Source organism: Balaenoptera borealis (assembly GCF_965194805.1).
Source record: "Balaenoptera borealis genome assembly, contig: HAP1_SCAFFOLD_440, whole genome shotgun sequence".
Lineage (NCBI taxonomy): Eukaryota > Metazoa > Chordata > Mammalia > Artiodactyla > Balaenopteridae > Balaenoptera > Balaenoptera borealis.
In genome coordinates this window covers 519,707-546,708 of record NW_028123757.1, presented here as the reverse complement: position 1 = coordinate 546,708, position 27,002 = coordinate 519,707, and the positions used below count along the sequence as shown (strand labels likewise).

The 27,002-nt window shown below is 39.5% G+C and overlaps 1 protein-coding gene and 1 pseudogene across 3 annotated transcripts; one reads left to right on the top strand and one right to left on the bottom strand.

Moving 5' to 3' along the window:
- Positions 1-6,048: 6,048 nt before the first annotated feature.
- LOC309621439 (cyclin-Y-like protein 1) lies at positions 6,049-24,116 on the bottom strand. Of its 2 annotated transcripts, XM_082408930.1 has the most exons (4): positions 23,588-24,116; positions 14,414-14,488; positions 12,493-12,527; positions 10,186-11,129 (listed from the first exon to the last, which is right to left on the bottom strand). In XM_082408930.1, exons 1-4 carry the CDS (start codon positions 23,811-23,813, stop codon positions 11,082-11,084), a joined length of 384 nt encoding a protein of 127 aa, XP_082265056.1. In that variant the 5' UTR covers positions 23,814-24,116; the 3' UTR covers positions 10,186-11,081. The 2 variants fall into 2 exon arrangements, 1 of the variants encoding a protein (XP_082265056.1); XR_014240021.1 differs by lacking the exons at positions 10,186-11,129; positions 14,414-14,488; positions 23,588-24,116 and adding an exon at positions 6,049-6,443 and having other exon boundaries at positions 12,493-13,091.
- LOC309621440 (10 kDa heat shock protein, mitochondrial pseudogene) lies at positions 9,044-9,706 on the top strand (annotated as a pseudogene). The gene has a single exon. The product of its transcript is annotated as a 10 kDa heat shock protein, mitochondrial pseudogene (transcript).
- Positions 24,117-27,002: the final 2,886 nt, after the last annotated feature.

Genomic DNA, 27,002 nt, shown 5'->3' with positions numbered 1-27,002 from the left:
GTAACCATAAGGCTCTAAGAATGTGCTGTCCTGTACAGCAGTCGCCAGCCACGTGTGGCTACAGAGCACCCGAAGAAGTGAATTTTAAAACTTTGTCATTTTAATTCGTTTAAAATTTAAACAGTTTTCTAATTTTCTTCTTAGAGGCCTTATCATATTAGGTTTATTTACAAATATTTATATTGTTTGATGCTATGGAAAATCATCCTTTAAAAAGATACATTTTCTGTTACTTGGGTATGTTTACTTACCTGCTCACTATTCATACAAAGTGCAACTCGGTTCATATCCATCAACCCCTTATACAACACGCCTTCGGGAAAATGACTAGACACAACATGGCGTGGGGAAGAAGACTTAAAGGAAGATGAATTTGACTTCGAGCTGGAGGAAGTAATTTTCTTCTAGTAATTAATTTCAAAGCAAATCAGCATGAAATAAACACAACTGTATAAGAGAAAAATACCACTTCAATAAAACTGACACTCACTGTGAGTGGATGTAATCTCTCATCAAAAATATCCAAGGATCTATCTGCATCTCTATAAAATAAGAATGTGCATTTAAAAAATTAATTCAGGAGTTACTATCTTAGTAAAATATCTGCTAGGAGTAGAGAGAGGGGTAGAGGAAGCTTAACCTTCAACAAAGCAAACAGTTTTATAAATTCTTCTCCTGGATTCCACCCTTAGAAAGGTTTCCTGACCTATTTTTACTCAGCACATCAAGTTCCGTGAAATCTTTTCTACAACAACCAGCCAGAGTTGCCTCTATAAGCACTGACCCTCCCTAACAGGCAATGCTAGTAAACCAATATATTTTCACTCCTCTAACCTCACACTGGAATATGCAAGAACATTTTATAAAGCAGTGGTGGTGGGCAATAAATTCTTCTAACTTCAATCAATGTGAATATGAGATTCATGGTTTTTTCCCGTTTTTTTCTCTTTAGTTCTTTATATTCTGATTGTGTATTTCTTCTTGTCTCTTTTAAATAGTTTGAGTTAAAAATGTAATTGTCTTTTTATTTTAAAAGAAACCAGGCTTTTTAATTTAAAATTTCACCACACTAATACACTGCGCTCATTTGAACAGCGGTTCTCTAAATGTGGTCTGCAGGCCTCTGGGATTCTCCCCTATCCCCTCCTTCAGGAGGCCCAAGAGGTCAAAACTGCTTTTATAAGAATACTAAGACACTACCTGCCCTTCACATTGTGTGACATTTGCTATGGATGTATAAAAGCAAAAGTGGGTAAAACTGCTGGTTTCTGAGCATGAATCAAGGCAGTGGTACCAAACTGAATTAGAAGTCATTCAATTATTCACTGCCACTTGCAGTTAAAAATCTGCTTTAAGAACATCCTTGATAAAAGAGTAAAAATTAATAGTGTTCTTAAACCTTGGTCCTTCTTTTTAATATTCTGAATAAGTGGAAAGTATGCATTAAGCACTTTTACATACTGAAATATGGCTGTGTTAAGGAAAAGCACTTGTGACTTGGCGGTAAGTCATTTTTTTCATAGAACACCATCTTTATTTGAAACACTTTTTTCATCGAACACCATCGTTATTTGAATGTACAACTGACACAGTCATTCTTTCACAAATGAACAAAGTGAGCCTGTCACTTCAAGGAAAATAACTCTAAAGTTATTTGTTGCCAATGACAAAATTCAAGCCATCAAGCTAAAAATATCAGGATTTTTGGAAAACTTCTACCTTCTATTGTGAACTTGACAACTTCTCAACACTTAAAAGACTTTTCTGGTAAGACTGGTGGTGATACTAACAAAAGTGAGTTTTTGACACTGTCTAAAGAAATGTGAACCAATACTTTCCAAATGACCAATGTATAATATTATAAAGTCAGGTACAGGTAAAAAGATCTACTCAGTATGCATGACAGATCAATGGGTATTAATTTAACATAGTATTTATTACAAGTTCATTGATATGACTTAGAATTCCATTTTAACTAATTTAAGAAACTAGCACATGCAGACTTTTGGTAGAGTATCAAAGAATATACCAAATTATCTGAAGGCTTTAAAAATACATCTTTTTCCAACTATATATCTGCAAGCAGCTGGATCTTCTTCATATTGTTTCTTCAAAACAAATGACTGAAGACAGAATAGATATGAGAATCAGCTGTCTTCTATTAAGGAGATACTTTTCTCTCAATATTTTTTGTTGTGGAAAATAGTTATTTTTCATTAAAAAAAAAATGACTTATGTTAAACACTGGGGTTCCCAATCAGGGGTGATTTCGTCCCCCAGGGGACTTCTGGCCATGGCTGGAGACAGTTTTGGTTGTCGTAATGTGGAGGGAAGAAGGTGCTACTGGCATCTAGTGAGTAGAGGCCAAGGGTGCTGCTATATATCCTATAACACACAGGACGACACCCCACAACAAAGCATTATCTAGCTCAAAATTTCAATAGTGCTAAGGCAAACCCTGTTTGAACATACAATGGATTTAATTTTTTAAATTCTCAATTTCAATTTCTAATACAGTAAATTATCAGTATAACCCATATAAACAAATACTCTTTGGGATGCTCAGTAACCTAAGAATTAAGGGTCCTAAGATAAAAATAAATGATTCACTTCTATATTGTAATAAAAGCACTCGAATAATAAAAGCTTATGCCAGTAACACCTATAGTTATTACCTAACACTAAACTTGATACCTTGTAAATTAATTAGCTGGAATAACAAGATAGGTTTTAAAAGAGCTCACCTGTTCTTTATGTGGTTATATATTGCTAAGGTCATACTGTGGAGGAAAAAAAAATACATTGTAATAACTGATTTTTATCATATCAGGCCTGAAGACATTTTTAAAAAGGGGTTAGCAAGGAGGGAAGACCTTCCAGAGGCCCAGTGGCCCCGAAATCCTCGAATTCAGAACAGTACCACATGGGTGCTTTCCCCCTTGTTTTAGGTTCTTCAGCTTTTAGCAAAATTAGGAGACCCAAAATGCTAGATATGCTGTTAGAAGGCATGTTTTGGTTGATTATTATAATATATAAATTATTACATATTTCCCCTGTCATTTGTCCTTCTACCCACAAAACCTTCTGTCCTGTACAAGTTCTATCTATCTATACACATGCTTAAATTTAAGCCATATAGTAGTTTGTGTGTGTGGGGGTGTGTGTGTGTGTGTGGTTTTTCTGTTAGCCCCTGAATTTCAGTTGATTTAGTTCGCTATCCACCTACCCATCCGTTTTCCATTATTTCCCTAAAAGTAAATAATAAAAGTGCTCTATACCAAAATGATTTAAAATCACTTTTACATAATTATTAGAAAATTTAATAGCAAAATTTTATAGCCACAAAACTGATGATAGGTCTAGCTATCCTGAAATAAGCAGTGCTAATAATACAGCATAATACTACACAGTATACTATTAATGACAGGTATTTCCAAATTATTTCAAATAAAGTATTAACGAACAGATAGATACAAGTCCTTAGGTAGTCTTTTTTAAGTTACTATATTCCTAAGTTATTCACAGCTGTTGTATATTAGGCAACAAAGGGGTTCTCTGGTTAAGTTATATGCTCCCCTTTGTTCTCAGTGTCTAAAATGAAACTCAAAATAATTGAGGGAAGGCAAATCTGAATTTTATAATAGGTCTATAGAATCTTAGCACTTGTATAAAGGCCTGTAACACCGTTAGCATCAAAGATGGACACTTCTATAGTGCTTCAAAGTTTCATCTTCAAATTGATTTTAAAATCACAGCATTAGAAGTTTTATGATGGAAAGGACCACTGAACCGTAGATGACATTTAATTAAACAACCCATTTTACAGAGAAGGGAACCAAGGCTTAAAACTGACTTACCTAAGGTCCCACTAATTATCAGAAGCAGTTCTCTTTCTCCTGCCCTCTAACCAAATAGTGGCTCCCAAGCTCAGCTGCACACTGGGATCATCTGAGAAGCTTTAAAAACTGCCTGGCTTCTGCTTCAAGATGTTCTGATTTAACCGGCACTGGGTATGACTTGGGCATCAGGACTGTTTTTAAAGATTCCCAGATGACTGCAGCGTGCAGCAAAGTTTAGGGATGAATGAGTTAGGGTTAAGATCGGAGAATCACTCGGGATGCTTTTGTCCATATAATCATGCTTCACATCATTCCCCATCTTGTCAAAAGGTGTGTGTGCGTGGGTGAGAGAGAGACAGACAGACAGACAGACAGACACACAGACACTGTGTCTTGGAGGCGGGGGCAGGCGGGTGGACTTTGTGCATCCAGAAACATATATCTTGAAAAGTTGCATAAGTGATTCTAATAAGGCTCACCTACCCCACTGAGAACAACTACCCCACTGAAAACTAACCCCATGATAAACATTTTCAAAATCATTCCTAAAAGCCAATTGGCCCTATTAATTTTCTCAGTAAACCTTTATTTCACCAATAATGAATGTGATGAATGATCATTTTTAAAACTTCATGAGAGCAAATTAAAATTTACTGTACTTCCAAAAATTAGACTAGGTCGGGAAAAAAAAAGGATGACACCTACTTGTCTGAGCAAGGTTAATCTTTTTTTTTTTTTTTTAATTTTATTTAATTTTACTTATTTTTGGCTGCATGGGGTCTTTGTTACTGCGCGCGGGCTTTCTCTAGTTGCCAAGAGCGGGGGCTGCTCTTTGTCGTGGTGCGCGGCCTTCTCACTGTGGTGGCTTCTCTTGTTGCACAGCACGGGCTCTAGGTGCGTGGGCTTCAGTAGTTGTGGCACACGGGCTCAGGAGCTGTGGCTCGCGGGCTCTACGGCACAGGCTCAGTAGTTGTGGCGCACGGGTTTAATTGCTCTGCGGCATGTGGGATCTTCCCAGACCAGGGCTCGAACCTGTGTCCCCTGCGTTGGCAGGCAGATTCTTAACCACTACACCACCAGGGAAGTCCCTGAGCAAGGTTAACCTTCAAAGGTACTTTTGAATTATATACTGGACATCAGACTCTTTTGAATTCAAAAGAAGCTGCGACTCTAGCCAAAGTAGAGTGGTTTTTGTACCCACAGATTCAGTGTCTTGGCTGAATAAAAACATTCAGTGATGATGTGATAAGTGCCCAAACTCAGGACTTTAGAGATGGGGCTCAGTTTTTGCTGAAACATGATTTGACTTCAACTATTATTGTAAGCAAGAGAGGAAAGTTACATTATTATGACTGTGAACTTGCTGTCTTTAATTAAAGTAGAAGTTACTGATAATTTAAATAGCTAAAAAAAAAGCTGGCACATTAAAAACCAATTAAAAATATAATTAGCTTTTAAAATTAAGACAACAAATAAAATTAAGGATAAGGACATTAATATTTTCAAATAGCATTTCCCAAACTGTGTTCTGGAAAATCAACATTCATATCCTAAGGAGATGTTAATGTTTCGTGGACAACCGCGAGGGAGGAGGCAAGAAGCTCTGCATCCCGTTTGGTTTTTCTCTCTTAAATAAGCTTGAAAGGTTCATCATTAGGGTGTTTTGAAAGTGCATCTCCAATTGTGGACTATGAGGTGCTCCCAGAAATTAAAGAATAGTTTCCATCATCATGACACTGTTCGTGTCTCCTTAAGTATAAGCCTGACGACAGCCATGTTTCCGAAACCTCACCTCTTTTATTGTTCTCTGCTGTGATTGATACAGTGTGTTGGAGATATATTTATATATGTAAACAAAAATTAAATGTGTCTATTAAGTTAAAACCTCAGTTGAACAAATTTCGTCTACACAGAAATTAAGCTTGAGTGTGTATTTCTTAAGACTGGTTTGATATATTCTCCCCCTCTTTGGGGGACAGGAAGGAGAAGTAAAATTTCATACAGAAATAGTGCAGGAAAAAAAAAAATGCACAGTGGGATAAATCTGACAAAATCCAATTAAATTTAAATGCAGATTCGCTTTGGTGCCAGTAGGGGACAAGCTGTTCCTTCTTCTAAGAGTAGCTTCCAAAGTAGTATACATTGTTTGAGGACTACAACTCATAAAGAAATAATTTTTTCTAGAAATAGCCAATAAAAAGTACCTCTCTTTCTCATTATGTTCAACAATGGCTTAACAACAGAAATGCGTCAAATAAAGATTTATACTTTTTCTGGGATTTCTTATTTGCTAACTGGCTTTCCCTTCTATCATGCGCTCTAAGATTAAAATGGAAACTGAAAATTCATATTTAGGTCCTTGAAATCAATGTATAGTTGACACCAGTTTTTTAACCTGATCACTGAAAAGGACAATTCAAATGAATGAAATTATGTATGGCTAGGATGCTTTTAGCGATAAGGGGGTCTGTCACTCAGCCCTTGGCAACCTACTTGTACTCACCATTTTACTGTGGTTCTAAGATTAGGACGGCTGATTGTGCTGTCATCTAGAAATATCGTTGAGCATGAGCTATACTTTTTAGTAAGCTGCCCTGGAGATACCTGAAGGGGAAGGGAAATAGAAGAAAATGTCACAGTAAGTTAAACCTATAAAGTGTGTTTTTTTCCTTGGTTAAAATGTCAAACGATAAAGCATTAAGATTTTTCTTACACTCCATGAACTGCCTGAGTGTGATATCATGTGCAGCTCTATGGGAAACCTCTATACTCTGACTTCCACAGACGAGCTTTGAGAAATGGGTTATAAAATGCTGCCTTGATATAGTACCTATAATCAAACCTGGCAAGCGCCTATTATAAATTACCTTTATAATAATGTAAAAAGTTTAGAATAAGATTTCAGGGTTTTTTCCTTAAGCAATGAAATGCAGCTGAGATTTCCCATTTCTATTCATTTACTACAATAAAACGTCATGCTTTCTGTAATACCGATGTCGGAGCATTTCACTGCAGTCAATGCACGCCGATAACAAATGTACTCGTTCAGGAGACAGTGTGACGAGACAAGCGTTTTCGAATCAGAGGCTGGGCATGCCAGGGCTGCTCTATCACTAAAAAGCTGGGGGCCGTAAGTCTCTCTGGGCCTCAACTTCCTTATCTGGAGGACAAATAGGTACTGCTTAAAGATTCTCTCGCATCCAAAAAAAACGGATAAAACAACTCTGAGAATTTAACTTCTCACTTCATGTTTAAGTAAGACTGCCATTACATTACTCAAGTGAGAACCTCAGAGAATACTTGCCATTCATTTCAAAATTGTACTACTTCTGTTCTACGTGTTATTTGACACTCCTGCCTCACCCATGCTGCTCTCTGCCTGCAGTGCCTTTTTCTTCCTCCTGTCCCAGCAAGCTTGACCCCATCTTCCTCTAGGATCCCTTTGCCAGCAGGCACACCACAAAACTTCTCACTTCCTGCACACTCACACATCTAATTTACCAACTGTTCCATGGTCTCAGCTGCTTGCATAGTACCACCCTCTTAAGTAAACAAGCTTCTCCAGGTTAGGAAGATTCTTCTCCTACCTCCAGCTACTGAGCACAGAATCTGGGACAAATTAGGATTCAACAAGTGTTTGAGAAATTATTTAAGATCAGTTACAACTGGAGGTAAATCTTACTAAAGATACAAATTCGTGAGACTTTATCTACAGTGGTGTTGGATAGGTGACAAAGAACTTTTTGAGACCCTCTAGAGAATGAACTATCTTTAAAACACTTTAGAAGTATCCATTTATTTGTGAAGAGCCCATGAACATGGCAATAGTCAAATACTAAAATGGCCTAAACTATGTTAGGACAACTCTCTTCCTTAAAGTAAGGCCAATAACCAAATCCCAATCACTGAAAGCCACTGGAAGGAAGAGTAGCATTCTTTAATACCACAGAATACAAACAATTTTAAAGCTGGGTTTTGTTTTTGGTTTTTGTTTGTTTACTAATTCAGATGAGCCTTCCTTCCTCCTATTAATATAAAATAGTTTTCACCATGCTGTCACACTCTCCCATCAATGTCCTCCACAAATACATGAAAGGTGAGGCAGGGAGAAAATCTAGTTGATGCTTTTTAAAATACAGAGCATTTAAATAAAAATTGCCAGTATCCAATAATCAGAAATATCCAAATGGCATATATAAAACACCATTTTGCTTGTTTCAGATGCTTTATGCAAAGCCACTTATTCCTTATTAACAAAAAGTTCTAGATGTAACATATTTGAAAAGTATCACTATTTGGAAGACTAATTTCTCCTTCAAGCTAGAAATGTTTTAAACTAAAACTCTGATATGGTCCTTAAGCTATTTGGTTAATGTGTAATTTTAGAATCTCAAAAAACAGATACAGCATGAAAAATGAAAATTCACTCATTCAAATACTTTGATTCTAAACGAAGCAGGTTATCTTTTAAGGTCACTACTATTAGGGTATAATATGACATACACTACACGTAATAAAAGTCAATTCTGACCAAAAATCTATATATATGAGGGGAATAAAAATAGTAAGGAAATGTACCAAAATATAGACTAGTTGGTAGAGCTTTGGGTGCTATTTATCCTGTTTTCCTCTATTAAAAACTTTTTTTTCTATTATGAATGTATATTGATTTGTCTTTGGAAATATTACTGCTAAAACATTTAAAATTTTTAATTAGATGTGGTCTATAGTCCTATGGGGGCTCATTTAATGTATCAGCAACTTACAGTCTACTGGCTCGATCCTACAAAAGAAACACTTCCACAGGCCTACTCCTGAAACTATTCAAACTTTCCAGCATCTAGGGTTCACTAAAGGATGGCAGAATTGAAGCCTCTGAGCAAAGCCTAGATATGTTAGCTGCCAGCAGATTACTTTCCTCTCATCTTGCTTGAAAATTTAAGATAACTGTCCTTTATGATTAAAGCCTTACCATTGCTGGCTCACAACCTCAATAAACTGCACTGACACACATAAGGGTATAAAATGCAAATACAAAAAAAAAAAAAACAAGTAGCAAAAAACACTACTGACAGTTTAATGTTCATAGGTATTATTTCAATTGGTCACTGAAGAAGAGTATTTATCTTCATTCAGCACTAAGGACAAAATACATGGACTTTTACAATCTTTATAAGGGGAAAGGTTGCTTAAAGTAGACTTCAGGTTTAATGGTGAAGACTAGAAAATAATCATACCTAGGAGGCTAGTAAGTAACAACCCTCAAAGCTTATCATTAAAGGTCAAGTACCTGTTGAAATCCTGCCCCCACCCAATGACTCTTCCCATTGTGCCTACTGCCTCTGATTTTAACCCATTAAAAGAATAAAGCTGGAGAGAGCGAGAGTACGAAGTGCGGCAACCCGAGTCATGGCAGGACAGGCATTTAGAAAGTTTCTTCCCCTCTTTGACCGAGTATTAGTTGAAAGAAGTGCACCCGAAGTTGTAACCAAAGGAGGCATTATGCTTCCAGAAAAATCGCAAGGAAAAGTATTGCAAGCAATGGTAGTAGCTGTTGGATCAGGCTCTAAAGGAAAGGGTGGAGAGATTCAACCAGTTAGTGTGAAAGTTGGAGATAAAGTTCTTCTCCCAGAATATGGAGGCACCAAAGTAGTTCTAGATGACAAGGATTATTTCTTATTTAGAGATGGTGACATTCTTGGAAAATATGTCGACTAAAATAAGTCACTATTGAAATGGCATCACGTGAAGCTGCCCGTTCCCCCAATGGCATCACGTGAAGCTGCCACTGAAGTTCTGAAATCTTTCATCCTGTAAATAATTTCCGTGTTTCTTTTATAATAAAGTAATGATATCCAAACTAATGATATTCAGTGTCTCTGAAATTTAGTTTTCTCTGTATTGATTTAAACATTCCCAAATAAAAGTATATAAATGAAAAAAAAAAAAAAAGAGAATAAAGCTGAAGTTCACTTTTTTCTTCCCCCTTTTCACAAGTTTTGGATACGTTTATTAAGAATCAATGACTTTAACTGAAAAGTCTGTAATACTCCATCTATGTTGCACACTAATGGACAATATGGTAGGGTGAGTGGTTTGAATAGAATTCATACTCCAGGCCTTAGTAGAAAAGTATAATATTCTAATTATAGGTATAATCAAAAATATTGTCTGAATTAATATCGTTAATTATATTGAATTAAACTTCAAACTCAGAACCTATATTCAAAGAATAAATCTAAGTTTGAGTAGACTGACCACAAACCTATTTCCTCTCCCCCTTCTTTCAGATATCATCTCATTCGAATTAAAGGCATTTTTTAAAAAAGCTATACATAAGACAGGATAAACAGCAGATGATTTTTAATGTTTGAAAGGTGAAAAGACTAGATAAAGGAGTGGTAACTGACATGGCAGAACAGAGGAAGCACAACCTTGGTACCTACAGAGAGTGACTAGGACAGGAACAAGAAAACCAGTTTGTCTTACAGAACCCAAGGCAGGCTCAGAGTTCAGAGGCGTGGTCCCCAAATCCTTGCAGTGAGGCCCATCAGTTAACGAGTTGTCCAAGTGATGCTTCCAATTAGATCTTAACAGACAGCCAAGGACCATCACACGTTTGAGGGAAGCCCCCAACAAGTAAGAGATCAAAACAGGAAGAAGGAATGGGACTTCCCTGGTGGCGCAGTGGTTAAGAATCCGCCTGCCAATGCAGGGGACACGGGTTCGAGCCCTGGCCCAGAAAGATCCCACATACCACAGAGCAACTGAGCCCATGCGCCACAACTACTGAGCCTGCGCTCTAGAGCCCATGAGCCACAACTACTGAAGCCCACACGCCCTAGAGCCTGTGCTCCGCAACAAGAGAAGCCACTGCAATGAGAAGCCCACGCACCCAACAAAGAGTAGGCCCAGCTCACCGCAACCAGAGAAAGCCCACGTGCAGAAACCAAGACCCAATGCAGCCAAAGAATAAATAAATAAAATAAAATATAAGGATGCTTTAAAAAAAAACAAAACCAAACAGGAAGAAGGAATTGATGGGAGTGATAAAAACTCAGGAGCAAATGAAAACTTGAAATTGCATCAGTGAAAAAAAGAATGACAGGATATAAGAGAACTCTATAAATTGAAAATAAGGTAGACAAAACAATATATTCAATAGAAGGATTAGAGCACAGTCAAGGAAACCTCCAGGAAGCAGGACAAAACGACAAAATGCAAAGCAGGAGGGGAAAAAAGTTAGCCATCTGGTAAGTCTAAGACTTCCAACATCCGAATAATAGGAACCTGGAAGAAAAAAACAGAATATCAAAGAAACACACAAAAAAGGTCTATACCAAACCAAATTATGAAATTTCAAAATCCCAGGGAGAGGGAAGGTACTAAAAGGTTCCCGAGAAGGAAGGGATGGGGGGAAATGACTAAAATCGGTAATGTACAATGTACCATACAATGTCAACAGGTTTAAGAGCAACAGTGTAAATGAGAAGATGAGAGGGAAGTGTCTTTAGAATGGCAAAAATTAGTTTCAGCTGAGAATTCTATACTTTATCAAATAGAAGGAGTTTCAGAGAGGCTAGATCTCTATAAACTTTCTGCCCATGTGCCCTTTTCCCAGGAAAATGTGCTCCAGTAAAACAAGGAAGTATAACAAGACAAGAGGGAAACAGAATCTAGGACATAGGGGATCCAACATAAGAGAGCAGAGTTATGTGAGATCCCAGATGACTTCACACAGATATCCCAGGAAAAGAGGCATAGAGCAGGCCTAGGGGAACACTAGTCTATATGGGAGTAGGAAGACAAAAGATTGGGGAAAAGTGTCTCCAAGAAAAAAATGGAACAGATGTGGCTTAGTAGACGGAAAATATTTTTGATAGGCATGTGACAAATGTTAAAACATTTGGGGAAAAAAATAGCTGTTAGAAAACAGGCAAGTGAATAGAGTCAGGAAATTAATTCCACAGAAAAAATGAAGAATGTGAAAGCAGGGAGACCGGGCAGGGAGCTACTTACTGCATTTGGCTGTGTGAGATCACGTTGGCTAGGAAAAGGGGGGTTGGGTTATCCTAGAGAAGTGCAGAAGTGCTCCAATTTCATTAATATTTAAGAAGAAGAATGAAGGGTGTACAAGGAGGAGGCACAGTCAGAGAACTATATGGCTCAGCAATGCACAATATTTGCAGAGTCGTAGTAATGTAAACATTGATTCTGATTTAATAAAAACTGATACATGTTGAGGGAACACAGGGAGGGAAATAACGTCATGGTGGACCGAAGAAGCTAAGCTGTCACCTGCTATGACAAGAAGTCAATGGACAGTGCTAAAAATTAACTTACCTGTTATACTTTTATTACTTTGGTTAAAAAATGAGATCAAAAAAATAAGGCAAAAGAATTTAAGGCAGATCTTTATACTACAACCATATTAGTGAAATTTAACTTAAATGTCAGAACCCTTAAAAAATGGGCACTACTAAGTCAAAGACTTTCCTGAATACATTTGATAATTAGGAAAATAGAGATTTAGAAAATCTACCAAAAAGAGGTCCATGCTAACAGTATTGGATCCATCATATTTTTAGGAATCATGGCAGACATATTTTTAATTCAAACTATTAATTTCTTAACTTTTCAACTGTTTACTTACATGGTTTAAATGGTTGCTCTTCCTCTTTTCCCGCACTAAGAATAAAAAAAATTAACTGATGAATTCTGATACAAATGCCATAGAAAAATAAAAGTAGTCACTAATTATTTGATGGATTACCAATAACACAATGAGATAAAATTCCATTCTATTTTTTAAAATAATTTCCAACAAAATATATCATTTAAATCACCCAGCAAGATGAGTCCTATAAATAAAATCTAAAAACTTAGTTTCACTTTTTTGACCTAATAGATATTCTGGATTAGGTACAAATGAAAGACTCCCCATTTACAAAAGAAAAGGACAAAGCAAATTAGGCCAGGTGAGAAACTTAGCTAATAAAAAAATTTACCTGCTGCATAGCTGAACTACTAGCCAGGAGTATTTTCTAATTCTTCATTTACACACAGCTTACTTTAATTACCACAATCTACAGATGACAACTCTAAGAACCAGTTTCTGGCCAGGCACTCATCTCCGAACGCACCAGTATCTCTGGAAGCATCCTGAACCACTTAATGGTAACCTACTCAAATACCTTACTGAAAAAATACACAACTGGAAAGTAACCTACGTTAAACGTAAATTGTAAAATGAGTGTGCTGACCTAAATGAACATATCTACAGCACACAAAACTGTTTTGCTCCAACAAAGGCCAGAAGAATAAAAGCCTGAAGAGGGTCTTAGGCCACACTCTTGCTCACATTGCCTCCTTTAACTCCAGACAGGCATCACAGGCACGGATTCCTTAAGGCTGAAGAGAGAGACAGGCATGGGACAGCTTTTCTTTTACTGTCTCCAGAGCCCCTCTACATGTGAGCAGCTCATGGCTCTGGAAGAAACTGAGAAATAGAGCAATCCTAACCAGAAATGAGTGGCTCAAGTACACACACTAGAAAAATGCAAGTTAGAAACCCCAGGAGCTTCCAGGTTGGTGAACACGTAGTACCCTTGCAGAGGGCATCAAAGCTCTGTGCCCTGTCCCCATGCCTGGCCCTATGCATCTCTTCCATCTGGCTGTTCCTGAGTTATATCCTTTTATAAAAACCAGTGATCTAACGGAAAAAAACAAAAAGCAAAACAACAACAACAAAAAACCAAACCTCCGTTTTTTATTGTGCTGCTTCACTTTAAATATTATGGAATGTTCACTTCTTGTATTCCTGCCCTCGTAATCAACTGAAAAACTTGGTCACGTATGGCTTTTTAGCAAATAAACTAGGATTTAACATAACATTAAGGAAGACAAGCAGGCAAGCAGGAGTGCAAAAAATTCTACGGTTCTGATTCTCATCTTAAAACAAGGAGGACACAGGAAATTTATATGAGTTTCACATGCTGAGGATAATCTTCTGGAAAACCCCATATGGCATGTTGCTCTTATTACCCTGGCACAGCACTACATTAGGATGAGAAAGTTTTGAATAGCTTAAAAGTTCTGAGTAGCATAAATCTGGATGTGAGATAGGCTCGTCTGGTTGAACACTGTGTAAAACAGGGCCAAAATCACAAGGCTCAATTCCCATATATAACAACTGATTTTTCTGATTTGATCAAATGAAAACCTAACTGTGACCTAAACCCTATCATTTGTCTTTAACATATGTGCTCTTCGGAGCAAGGGGAAAAGGACAAAGTAGCATGGAGAAATAGACCACATCTAAATCATGTGGCCAGTTGACTATGTTGATAAAGAGGTGGCAAAATGTATAAACAGATAGTCTAAGTGTTCTCCTCCCTAAAACACTGACAACTAAAGGAAACTGTATCATCAACATATTAAAATAAGACAAGTGAATACATAAAAAAAGTGAAACATTTAAACCACTGTAAGAGTTTTTCTAAATACCTCCTATAATACACAAAACAAAAACAGTTTTCACTCTTTTTCTCAGGGAAAAAAAAGCATTGCCTTACCATCTGTTTGAGGTTTGCTCAGAAAAACTGTGCTTGCCCTTGGGTGGTCAGAAGGGTTTGGTTCCAAAGCTAAGTCTGTATAGGAAGAAGAGAAAAAGGTGTGGTGATTTAGTTGAGTAGAAAAATACATGATTTTAAAGATAGCTACACATTGATTGAAACCACTTTTAATAGTCTTGAGAAGAGCTTTTAGTAATGACAAAAAGGCAATTTTAGTAAAGGCACAATATAAAAATTCTATTGGGAAACAGCAAAATTGTAGAAACTCTCCATACATGTGGAATAAAACCATGGCTATGTCTTAGACTTCTTTAACTTGCACCTAAATAATCTATGCCATTTTTAGATGAATCATATATGTGACTCCCCTCCTATTTATCAATTAAAAATTCAGTCACCCTCTTTTAAAGCTGATATTACTAGCACATTCCAGGAACAGTCTCAAGAAGCAAGTTATGCTGTGGCCAACTACTGTCAGATACCAGCTCAATATATCAAATATGCCAAAACGAAGTGAGTTGCTTTTGGCAAATGTTCTTCAGACAATCAAATGGCTAATTCTAACTCCATTCAACAAATGAACTCATTTAATTGGCTGTGGTTTATCTGGGGGCTATTCATCATGGCAGATTTAAGAGGACTACATAAAAGTTCAATGTTCTAATCTAGAGGAACACTTCCATGATAGTGATTTTTAACTTTGCCCTCTATTTCCAAAGCTAAACTCACTTCTTCTTCATTCCATGCTGCATGATTAATTGGGGGCTTCAATAAGAGTACTTTCTGGAGCAGATCATAGGGCTACTAGAAAAAAATTTTGGCCATACCTACACGAAAAGGTGGGTCTGCCTGTAGCCCACCTTGCACCAAGGTGGGATAGCGTCTTCTATTTAGGCAGAAATACAAAACAAGCACAAGCTACCACACAGGATAGTAAGGTTGTTGTTTAAAACAAACAAACAAACATAAAAGCCCTATGACACTTCCTCAGCAAAGTCCATCTCAAACCATTTAACCAATCTTTTAAGAAACTGGACCAAGATTCAGATAAAGAGTAATGGTTAAGGCAATTATTTCCCAAACCACATAATAACTGATCTGTTTTTGAAAGATGGCTTTGATGGTCAAAGTGAAATACAAATATATCCCTGCCTCTTAGAGAATCCAAAGAATACACACATTGATATATTAAAAACGAATTAGTCTAGTAGTGAATTCTGTCTAACCCAGCATTCCACAAATGTAGCTACCTAGAATCCCCTTTTCCCACCCAGAAAGAATTTTGCACGAACAGTAATTTTGGACTTCCCGTTTTAACAGGAATCTGAGCCATCCATTTTAATGTCATTGCCAGCACTAGTAATTTACAGAGCTAAACCAACTGCTTTGTTCTTCATGAAAATTCCTTCACTGAATTTGAAGTTTATCAAGCTGCTTTTGGAGAAAATATTCTATTCAACATTTTTATGTAAAAGACCCATATAATTATTTTAAAGTTTTTTTCTCCTACATATTTGAAAAACTAAGACAATGGGAAAATAAATTATTTCAGCTGTACACAAAATGGCAGGCAGAGACTTTCACAGCTGCCTCTAACCTATAGCTTCCGAAAGAATTCATGACTACTTACCTATACCAAAAAGAAAGTAAATAGACTACATTTGAATCTAAAAAATAAGCAGAAATGTTTGCAAAGTAGCTGTATTATTTATCAGTGTCTATGGCATGGTAAAACTTAACAATTTTCAATGGAAGTCCAGGAAAATTAAGTGCCAGAATCAAAGAGAAGCAAGCTTTAACACACACACACACACACACACACACACCCGCCAAACCAAGATGTGCTACTACAGATCTAAATACAAAAATCAAGAAGGCCGGGATAAAAGAAATGACAACATGCAAAAAAAAAAAAGTAAACTTAGCCCAAGTGACCAGAAAAAAGCTGGCACTCTCCCTACTCTATCCTAGGGGGTTCAAAGGTAGGCACAGGACCCAGGACCGGCCAATCAATCACAGCTGTCCTGGGACTTCCCAAGAAAAGAGAAAGGCAGAACTGTACTCTAGGATCCTTAGCTAGTCTTGAGCTGCTGGACACTCCCCTTGCTATCATGAGGGGAAAGGCTTTTCAGGAGACATCAACAGAGGAGAGCAGAACTGAGGAGATCATTTAACTCCTGGGTCAAGTAGTGCTTAACGCTGTGATGTTCTTTTAACTTGCAACTGAAGGAGACCTGGTTAATCGGCAGTACTGATGATCACACTAAAGGTGGGGAAAGGTAAAAGTCACTTGCTCATTCCTTTAACAAATATCATGAACAAAAATCTGCATGAGACAAAACGATGCTCTGTTTAAAAATTACACACAACCATTCACAATCATTAACACACAATGATTCACAACCGTTACTTTTAGTTGCTTTTCTTATACGTTAAAAAAAGCTCTAATTAGTGTACAATTTATGTCTTCTTGTTACTAACAAGCGCTCTCCACCCCACTGTTGCATATTTATTGTCTAATGAATACACACTGGCCCATCAAGTGTTATTCCTATCCTGGACTTAGCCAATCCCCTATTGCTGGGGATTGGTGCTTACAAAGTTCTATTCTTAAAATATTATGAGGAAAATCTTCATGTACATAGGTTTTTAAAATAATGGTCTTATCTCCTTAGCAAAGATCTTCGGAAGTGGAATGACTAAGCCAAAAGGTTAGATCACTTTCACGGCTCCATGTACAATGCTAAATTGCTTCCTAAAGAAGGTGGGGGGCACATTAGGGTATAATGCTACCAATCATGACATTTTGAGTTCCTACCCTTGCTTTGGATACTTGAAAAAAAAAAAAAAATTCCTACTGATATGAATGAGGAACCTCACTGTAGATCTAATTTGTATTTCTTTTGATTACACAGTTTGACCATTTTCCCACAGTTATCAGTGTTATTTCCACTTTGGTGAGTTGGCCTATCATTTGAATGTACTGTAAACACCAGGGCCCTACTGCTGTCAGTTTGCATGAGGTTTTCAGAAAATATTAATCTTTTGTTTATAGTCTATATAACTAACAATTTTCTATATAACTTGCACTTTTTGCTAATGAAAAATACCACATCACTATCTTATAGAATGGACATGTGAGCCATTAGACAGTAAACTCATACATACACACAATATTTCTGCACTTCCCATTAACTATCTTCCCAAGAGCCTAAGGAGACTATGATAAAACCTACCACACTCTTCACTATCACAAAGGTAAGACTGCCAACTATTAAGCAAAGCTTTACCACCCACCATCCCTCTCATCCCTCTCCCCACCACATGCACACACAGTAATTTAGAGACTTCAGGAAATTACTGTGCATTCAGGAAATTACATGGATTCTTCCGAAAGTTATTTCTTTAGAAACCTCTAAGAATGTTTTACCCAGGAGAAATATTCTTGAGCTCATGATTAGGGGTTATGATTAAAACTGTATTTTAAGACCCATCATTTTTGTATTATCAATTTAAATTGCAACTTATTTGACAGCACGATAGGTCGATGTAGAAAAAGTATGATTAAAAAAAAATTCAACTCGGTCTTAATGTAAACATTCCTCAGAGGAAACCTGTAAAACACCACCGACACTGAATACTGTTTTTCCTCCAATCTAAGATTCTACCAGTTGTTAAGATCCATCTCGACTGCAGTTGTTAAAAGTGTGAAAACATAGGCAACTTAGAACAAATGAAATGCATTACTGAAGGCTAAAAGTGTTAAAACTATGCTATCAAACTGTCGATAAATGATTTTTCCTTGTTAAAATATTAGAGGGAGAGGGAAGTGACCAAGAAAGCATCTGACAGAAGCAGCATATTTCAGAAAGCGATTAATATCAACATATTGATTTCAATATATTCCAAATAAACAGGAGATGTCAGCAGTTTCTGGGCCAACTGCTGAGCACCAGTTCACTTAACGGTAACCACTGCATTTACTGAACTGCCCTAGCACCCCTATACTGCACAGTGTATTAGTTTTATGGCTCATAAGACAAACATTACAGTCCTTACAATTACCACGGAAACTGATGGCTTCATCTCTCTGAGTCCACACTTGCCACCGCAGTCAGGGAGTTCCCGCCAGCCGGCCCCGAGCTGGGCTGCCTCACCAGCGGGGACACAGCAGGCTCCTGCACCTGCCAGGCTACGGCTCACCCACGCCTTGACCCTGCTTCCCTAGCTTCTGACCATCCTGGCTTCCCAACTTCCCAGCTCTGGTTTCCAACTGCTTCTGTACCTGCCTCTACCCTGGTTCTCAGTTTTGCCTTATTTTAATCCTCAATCAGTGTTACAGTGATCATGACTGAGAGGTGACACATAGGTAAGTACACCTGGCTTTATATATTTCTAAAGAGTACTTTACTCAGTTTCTTGGACTTTTAAGAACCTTTGTGGGTTGCAAGTTGCCTTCATTTCATTTCACATTACGCAGTGTTACTGTTTTAACTCTTAAGTTTTATTACTTTAATACACTAAACCAACAACAACAAAAAAGGGTGAGAAAAAAGGTAGTATTCCAAAGAAGCTCACATAATGTCAACAATAAATTCTGTTCCTATATGCCATGCATTTGGAATTTACAGTCCTACTCTCTATCAATACTCATTTTTAAAACCTTGGACAGCTCAATTTATACCTAAGAGAAGAATTCCTACACTACCTAACTCAGAACATGGTGAGAATCAAATGAAATGCAAGAGCAATCTATATACTACAGCCTATTTTAGACCCTTATTAATATCGCTTTTTTGTTCAAGCCACTGTTGGCTCTCACCTGAGCTACCGCACCAGCCTCCTAACTGGTCTCCCTCTCTGCTTCCTTCCACCCTTACAGTCTATTCTCACACAGTAGCTGGTCTGATCTCCCTCCACCCTCTCTACCCCCCTTCCCTTTTTCTAAGAATTAACATCATTCCCCTGCATATAATCCTTCAATGGTTTCCCATTACAATTAGACTAAAATTCATATTTTTTGGTCAAGGCCCACTAGGCATACAAGGTCTTAATCCCCCATATTCCTCCTGGCATTCATTCACTCAGCTGCAGCCACCCATCTTTCTGTCCTTGGCACGCATCAAGCACATTCCCTTCTTAGGAACTGCACAGAAGCCTCTTCTCCCACAGCCTCACATGGCTCTCTTAGGACTGCTCATGGGTCGCTAAAGGAGAGAAGCTGTCTTTAACCACCCCTTGTAAAACTGTCCTCCTCCCCAGCCCATTACCTTCATTTTCTTTCTTAGTGTTCTCACTACCTGATGTTATTCTTGTGTCGTCAGCCCCCAGGCACCTCTAGAAAGTAAGGACCTGAGTTAGGCTACGGGTTTTGTCTTGTCTAACCACTGTTTGTCCTGCCTCTGGAATGGTGCCTAATAATCATGTTTCAGTGTACCCAAAACCAGTTAAGTTTCTCCCAATTTTCCCACATCATCTAAGATTTCTTCTAATGCTGTCTTTTGATGTGTCTGTCACCTAAGACCAGAGTTAATTTCAGATCTCTTAGAGTAGTAGTTTAGTTACTCAGAATCAAAGACACAAGACAGGTTACCAAGAACCACGAAAACCTAAAAGAGGAAATCTAATGTTCAGTGAAAAATCAATGGTAACTTTAATTTGGGAAAAGAACATTTAATGTTAAAATACCTTTACTACAAAATGACTCACCCTATGAATTTAATGAAGTCGTAAGACAGAGTGTACAATCAGAATGCTATAGGGAAGTATCAATACAATGCATCAGTTTTTACCTGTGTCCCCTGAATAAAGCATTATAATGGGATTATAAAAGATGCTCAACCATAAAGGCTGGGTAAATGAATTATGCTCCAACCATTCGATGGCACAGTAAACAGCTGGTAAAAGGCAGGCTGTAGAGCCATGCGCAGTTGCATGCAAATACGTCACCCTGGAGCACTCTCTAGGTGCCAGCACGGTTCCAGGAGCTTCATGCCGTTACTTTTCTTTATAACAAAAAGTGACAAAGTGGCACATAAAGAACAGTCCCATCTTTGTAAAATAAACACAATGTTATGTTTATATGCATACAAAAGGTTCAGGAAGAATCAACACCAAAATATTCATAAAAATTCTGGATATTCTGAGTGTGAGTGCAGGACTTTTCTGTGTTTTCTAAATCTTTTACATCAAATGTTTATTAATACTGTCACCAAAAAAAGGAAAGATCTGTTGCTCAGAGGTTTTTCCACATCATATTGCCAATTCCTTCCCTACCCACTCTTCAGGGGGATGGGAGGTAGGGGTCACTTGAGAGAGCACCTTTCACCAGAAAATTAGCAAAGCTCCTAAGGTCAGAACATAAAGGCTGTATGAAAAGTTGATGAATAAAAATAAAATCAGATAATAGGACCGTAGCATCTTATTTTCTATTATGACACTACCATCAGTTATATTAGATATACTGTTAAAGACAAAGTAGTAAAAAATTCTTTTGAGTCTATCTGAAATCTATACTACGTTCTTAGGAGTTACTTTTTTGAGATGGCTTGAAGAAATCATGTTCTTCTCCAATGTTTCTGAAGAACAAGACAGAGCATCATTTATGTACGATTTTCTCTAAGTAACCAAATAATTCTTCACTGTAGAAAAGCCCAAATGTTTTATATCTGAGTAGGTATTTCTCAGTTTCCAGGGAAACTGATACAAAATTGTCTGAAATAAAGACATAAAGAGCAAACTTCCAATGTGCCTGTGCTTTATATTTGGTGTTCTGACCTTGTTTCTATGGAAACTTCATTAATAGGCAAATGCTGAAATTGAGGTTTCTCTTATCACTTTATTGAATGCCCCCCCCAAAAAAGACAAATTGAAATGAAATTTTAACAATCCTGTTAAACATAAAAAGGTAAGTCCTGTACTCATGAACTCTATTTTTCCAGTTCCTGATTGAGCACTCCTTCCTTAGCATACATAGTCGTGTGCTACATGCTTAGTACCTCACCTGCCCGCTTACCAGCTGCCCCCAGTGTCCCTCTGTGCAGGGCATTCTCGGCTTCAATTGGATTTCACCAGAACAAACTCTTTAAATTATATCAACGTGTCTACCTGACTGATAAATTTAGGCTATTTCATGACTTCTACTTTTATTCATATCCATTGCAATGTATGTACAGACAGAGAATGGAGAGGTAAATGTTGCTTCTGAGTTGTGTACAATCAACTGGAATGGCAATAATCAAAACTGGAGTATGCTGAGATAGGCCTAACTTATGGATAAATTATCAAATATAAGGTGCACTCTAAACAGTTTCTTAAGCATCCCAAGAACTGAATTTGGCATATCTACCACCTCCCAAGTCTGTCTCTTTTGTTCAGTAGCTGTGTTACACAGTCATTTCAGATCTCTAAGTCTTGGCTTCTTCATCGGCAACAGAGGGAGAACATATACGGGTCTTATTTGTAGATGGAAGGGCCAAGTGAAATACACAAGAAAATGCATTGTAAATCTTAAAAGAATTCTATAAAGGTCCAATTTTCGTCTCTCATCCTACACTAGCCAACTACTAACTGTTTTGAAAAATCATTTAGAGGCTTACCTTATAGCAACAAGCAGAGCAGTTTTCACAAGTACTTACATGCTTTGTGTTTAAAGCTACAATTAATTCACATAATTTGTTCATTCTTTCACAATATCTAACTATTCTGAAAAGGGAGTACTTTCCACTTACAAAGCCACGTCCATCATAAGGGTGAATCCACAGGCTTAATTATTCTAACTTTTAAAGAAATTAAATAAACCCAACTAAAATTTAAATAGAAGAGCTGTAAGACATTTCGTCTATGAAATAATGAAATAATCTCTGGCATTTCAATGAAACAAATGGGCCAGTGGGGCTTTAACATCTTTATGATACAATGTTTTATACTTCAAAGAACAGTCTTTATTAAAGTGCCACTATGCTACCCAGAAATTTTTTTTTTTAACCTAGAGCCATCCCTTTCCAAAATTCTAGAGGCAAAAATCAAACATTTCCTCTCTTCTCTCTCTCCTCTCCTCCCCGACAACACCCACCCCCAGCCACTTAGTCTTCAGAACTTTTACCTGAACATTCTTAAAGTTAAATAGTATTCTACTGGGGGGGGGGGGGCGGAGGAGGGAGCCATGGAGACATTTTTCTGCAGGATGGATGTGGTATGTTAACTCCCAAACCTTTATATTACAAATTACAATCTGAATTTGTTTTTTCTCCTTTGAAACTTCTGTCCAGCAGTCTCAGGAACCACCTCACCCCTCCCTTAGAACAGGCAACGTGCAAAAGAAGTCGGTTAAGGCCGTGCAGCTGAAGACATACTTGTGTCAAAGTGGGAATGTAAAAGTAATCAGAACTCCATGGGGTCTCCTTTGGTAAAGAAAAAAAACCCAACAACTATTCTCTGCAGCCGTGGCAGTAACGTTTCACACCGTTCACAGTTATTTTAAGCCCCTCTCCCACCATTTTCTTTCCTATCGTGTTCAAATTATAGTTAGAAGGGATAAAGTAGCTTCTATCAGGGCGACTGAAAACATTAAAATCCAAAGAATTTTAGTTAAGAACACCACACTGACTCTGTCCATCTCTATTTTGAATTTAAATGACAAATCCTCTAATGTTTGTCTTAATTGTCTCGAGTATCAACTACCTTAATGAATAGAAGTCTATCATCAGGCCCTTACCTAGTTCCTTCGCTTAGGTACCATCTGGATAGGGAGACGGGATGGATACGCCGAAGTTAGAGTATTTAAGTTTTCATTAAGAAAAGAGAGAATACACCAGAAAGTCTCTGCTAAGTCCCACGAGATGTTAAATAGAACCACGAACAGGAAGGGCCGCGGATTGGAGGGTCTCAGGCCGGGCTGGGAAATGGGAACGGGGGAAAGAATTGGGCATTCGGGTAGGGAAGAGGGAAGGAGACTGGCCGGACGCGACTGGTAAAGAATAAGGGGTGGGGACGCCAAGCAGAGCCAGCCTTCGTCCCCGGTGCCCAGCCCTGGGAGAGCCAACTCCGGGCAAGAAGGAGCCCTAGGCGGCGTCTCCCTCCCGGGGGACCCTGGGGGCGGCGGAGGCCAGAGGTAAGCCCGAGAGCAGACGGCGCCGACCCCGCGAGGGGCGAGGCGCGCCCGCCGCTTCTTACCTTCGGGCATCTCCCGGTCGCTGCTGTGCTGCAGGTGGTGGCCTTCGCCACCTGCGAAATCCAACTCGGCGGGTTCCACGGTAGCCGCCGCCGGAGCTACTGCCACCGCGTTCCCGGCCGCCGCCTTGTAGACCTCAGACTCGCAGTCCGGCTCCGCTGACCCCCTGCGCCGGCCCAACTTGGGGCAGGCATTGCGGGACAGGCAACAAGACAGCGAGTTCCCCATGGGGCGCCTTCACTCCTCGCCGCCGCCGCCGCCGCCGCCGCCGCCGCCGCCTCCGCTCGTCCCCCGACTCCGCCGAGCTCAGAAGCCGCCCCCTCCCCCAACAATGGCGCGGCGGGCACTGGCAGCCCCGGGCTATGCCGGGGCTGTGCCGCACATGCAGACGCGACTTCGCCCGCCGCTCTCCTGTCCGCCCAGCCGCCGGGCCCCGGGCAGGGGCCCGGCCCCGGCCGCACCCCCGCCGCCGCCGCCGCCGCCTCCCTGGAACCAACTAGTCTGTGAGGGCGGTGACCAGACCGGCTTAGTTAAAAGGGGTGGGAACAACCAGACAAGCGCTGAGACGCGCAGCCACTGCAGGGAGAGAGCGCAGCCGGACCTCCTCCTCCTTCCGCCGCCGCCTCCTGACTGAAAGTAGCTAGCCCGGCCGGCCCTTGCCTACCGGAACGTGTCCTTCGGTAACCTGGTTACGACGGACCAATCACGACCAGAGTTCCCTCCACGCGCCCTCCTCAGAGCGCAGGCATGGAACTCACAATGCCCCGCCCCCGCCCGCGGCTGCCCCGCCCCCCGAGCGGCGCGCCCCAGACTCTGGTTTCCATTCATCTCTCGCGCTCCGAGCTTTCCGGTCCTGCGGGAAGCGCCGCGGGAGTTTGTTAATGGAAGCCGTCCTGAGTCAGTGGGCTCTGTAGAAAGCCCCTGTTCATAAAATGCCAGTTCAGTTAGCAACTCGGTTTCACCGGGTCGACAGTTGACTCATTTGATGTATTGCTCAACGATCTTAGTTTCACCCCAAGTTTTGACCGTTTTTTATAACTGAATGCTCCTCCTGTCTTGCCTTCCAAAGAGTGTTAGTTTCCGCCTACAGTTTAACCATAGCAACCCCCGGGGCCCTGGTCCTCCTCTCAATAAAGAGCTGTGGCTGTGTCTTGAATGAGACTCGAGGACACGTCACCCCTCCACTTCCTCATCAGTAAATTCCTCATCAGTAAATTACCGAACTCCTCCCTCCCACCTCTGAGGCGCTGGGATTCAGCAACTCGCTTTTCTCGCCTGTTTCTCTCTTCCACGGCAGGAGTTTCCAGGTTTCCCTACTTTAGCCAACAACAACGCATAAAGTACGATTTTCTCATACAAACTTGAGAGTCACAAAGTGAAGTACCACGGTCTTGATTTGATGAAGATGATAACGATAGTTAACATTTGGCAAACACTATGCGCCCGCCCCCGTTCCAAGTGAGGTACTTATTTAACCCTCGGGAACAAAATCCTCAGAAACCTTCATTTTACAGATTTTACAGAAGCTAAGTAACGTTCCCAAGGTCACATGATTGCTCAGGGGTGTGGCCAGGATTTGATCCCTGATTGTGTGGATCCCCAAAGGCACCTTATTGTGATCATCAGAAAATAAAGGTAGAAGTCAAATTTGGTTGGAAGTGGCATAGTGTATCAGGATTTTCCTTTTTTAAGGAGGAACAATTTTTTGATGTGGATTTTAAAATACTTTCCCTTCATTCAACATTGATTAGTCCCTCCTACATGCCAGGCACCCGTGTGTGAAAAATAGTCCTGCCCTCAGTGACCTCAGGCACGGTGAGAAAACAAAGGCTTAGAGAGCCCAATAGTCTGAGGTCACACTGCTGCAAAGTCCTTAAACCTGAAATTCAAACCTAGATCTATTAACCCCAAGTAGATGCTGGGGTAAAGAGCTTGGTTTTCTTCCCAGAAACATGAGAGCCATTGAATGTTGTGAAGTTAAGGAGTCACTATCAGGTGGTTTGTAGTGAGGTCACGCTTGAGAATAAGTAGGACTGATGGAAGCAACAAAACCCATTAAGAGACTTTCGATTCATCTAAGCGAGGAGTGAGGGTTCAAACTAAAGGCAGTGGCAGAGATTGGAGTGGAGGGAAAGGATCTGAGGTCATTTGGGAGGTAGACTAGAAGTGCTCAGTGACTAGATATGGAGCGGGAAGTGGAAAAGAGAAGCAAAAATGGCTGCTAGGGTTCTGGCTTAGGGAACTATGTAGAGTGTGGTTACTTTTTCTTAGATAGTGCAGGAAAAGGAAGAGGTTTGGGAAGGAAGACCATTTTGGGTTCTGTTAAGCGGAACATGGAAATGGAGCTCTCTGGTTGAAAGTAAGCCTCTGCAGGCTAAGTCCATTTTGTGATATCCCAACTTATGTTTTCAAAAATAACACATTAAATCAATTTAAAAATGGGATTGGGGAAATTCCCTAATGTTGACAGCTAAGAATATCACATTTTTCATGGAGCAACTTGGAATCTATGGTTTTAGTAAATGAGGCATCCTATGTAAAATAAAACTGGTAAATGAGAGCTCTACCCACCACCAGAGCCTCCCATCAAGCCTCTTAGATAGCCTCAACCACCAGAGGGCAGACAGCAGAAGCAAGAAAAACTACAATCCTGCAGCCTGTGGACCAAAAACCACAGTTACAGAAAGATAGAGAAGATGAAAAGGCAGAGGGCTATGTACCAGATGAAGGAACAAGAAAAAACCCCAGAAAAACAACTAAATGAAGTGGAGATAGGCAACCTTCCAGAGAAAGAATTCAGAATAATGAGAGTGAAGATGATCCAGGACCTCGGAATAAGAATGGAGGCAAAGATTGAGAAGATGCAAGAAATGATTAACAAAGACCTAGAAGAATTAAAGAACAAACAAACAGAGATGACCAACACAATAACTGAAATGAAAACTACACTAGAAGGAATCAATAGCAGAATAACTGAGGCAGAAGAATGGATAAGTGACCTGGAAGACAGAATGGTGGAATTCACTGCTGCGGAACAGACTAAAGAAGAAAGAATGAAAAGAAATGAAGACAGCCTAAGAGACCTCTGGGACAACATTAAACGCAACAACATTCGCATTATAGGGGTCCCAGAAGGAGAAGAGAGAGAGAAAGGACCAGAGAAAATATTTGAAGAGATTATAGTCGAAAACTTCCCTAACATGGGAAAGGAAATAGCCACCCAAGTCCAGGAAGCGCAGAGAGTCCCATACAGGATAAACCCAAGGAGAAACACGCCGAGACACATAGTAATCAAAGTGGCAAAAATTAAAGACAAAGAAAAATTATTGAAAGCAGCAAGGGAAAAACGACACATAACATACAAGGGAACTCCCATAAGGTTAACAGCTGATTTCTCAGCAGAAACTCTGCAAGCCA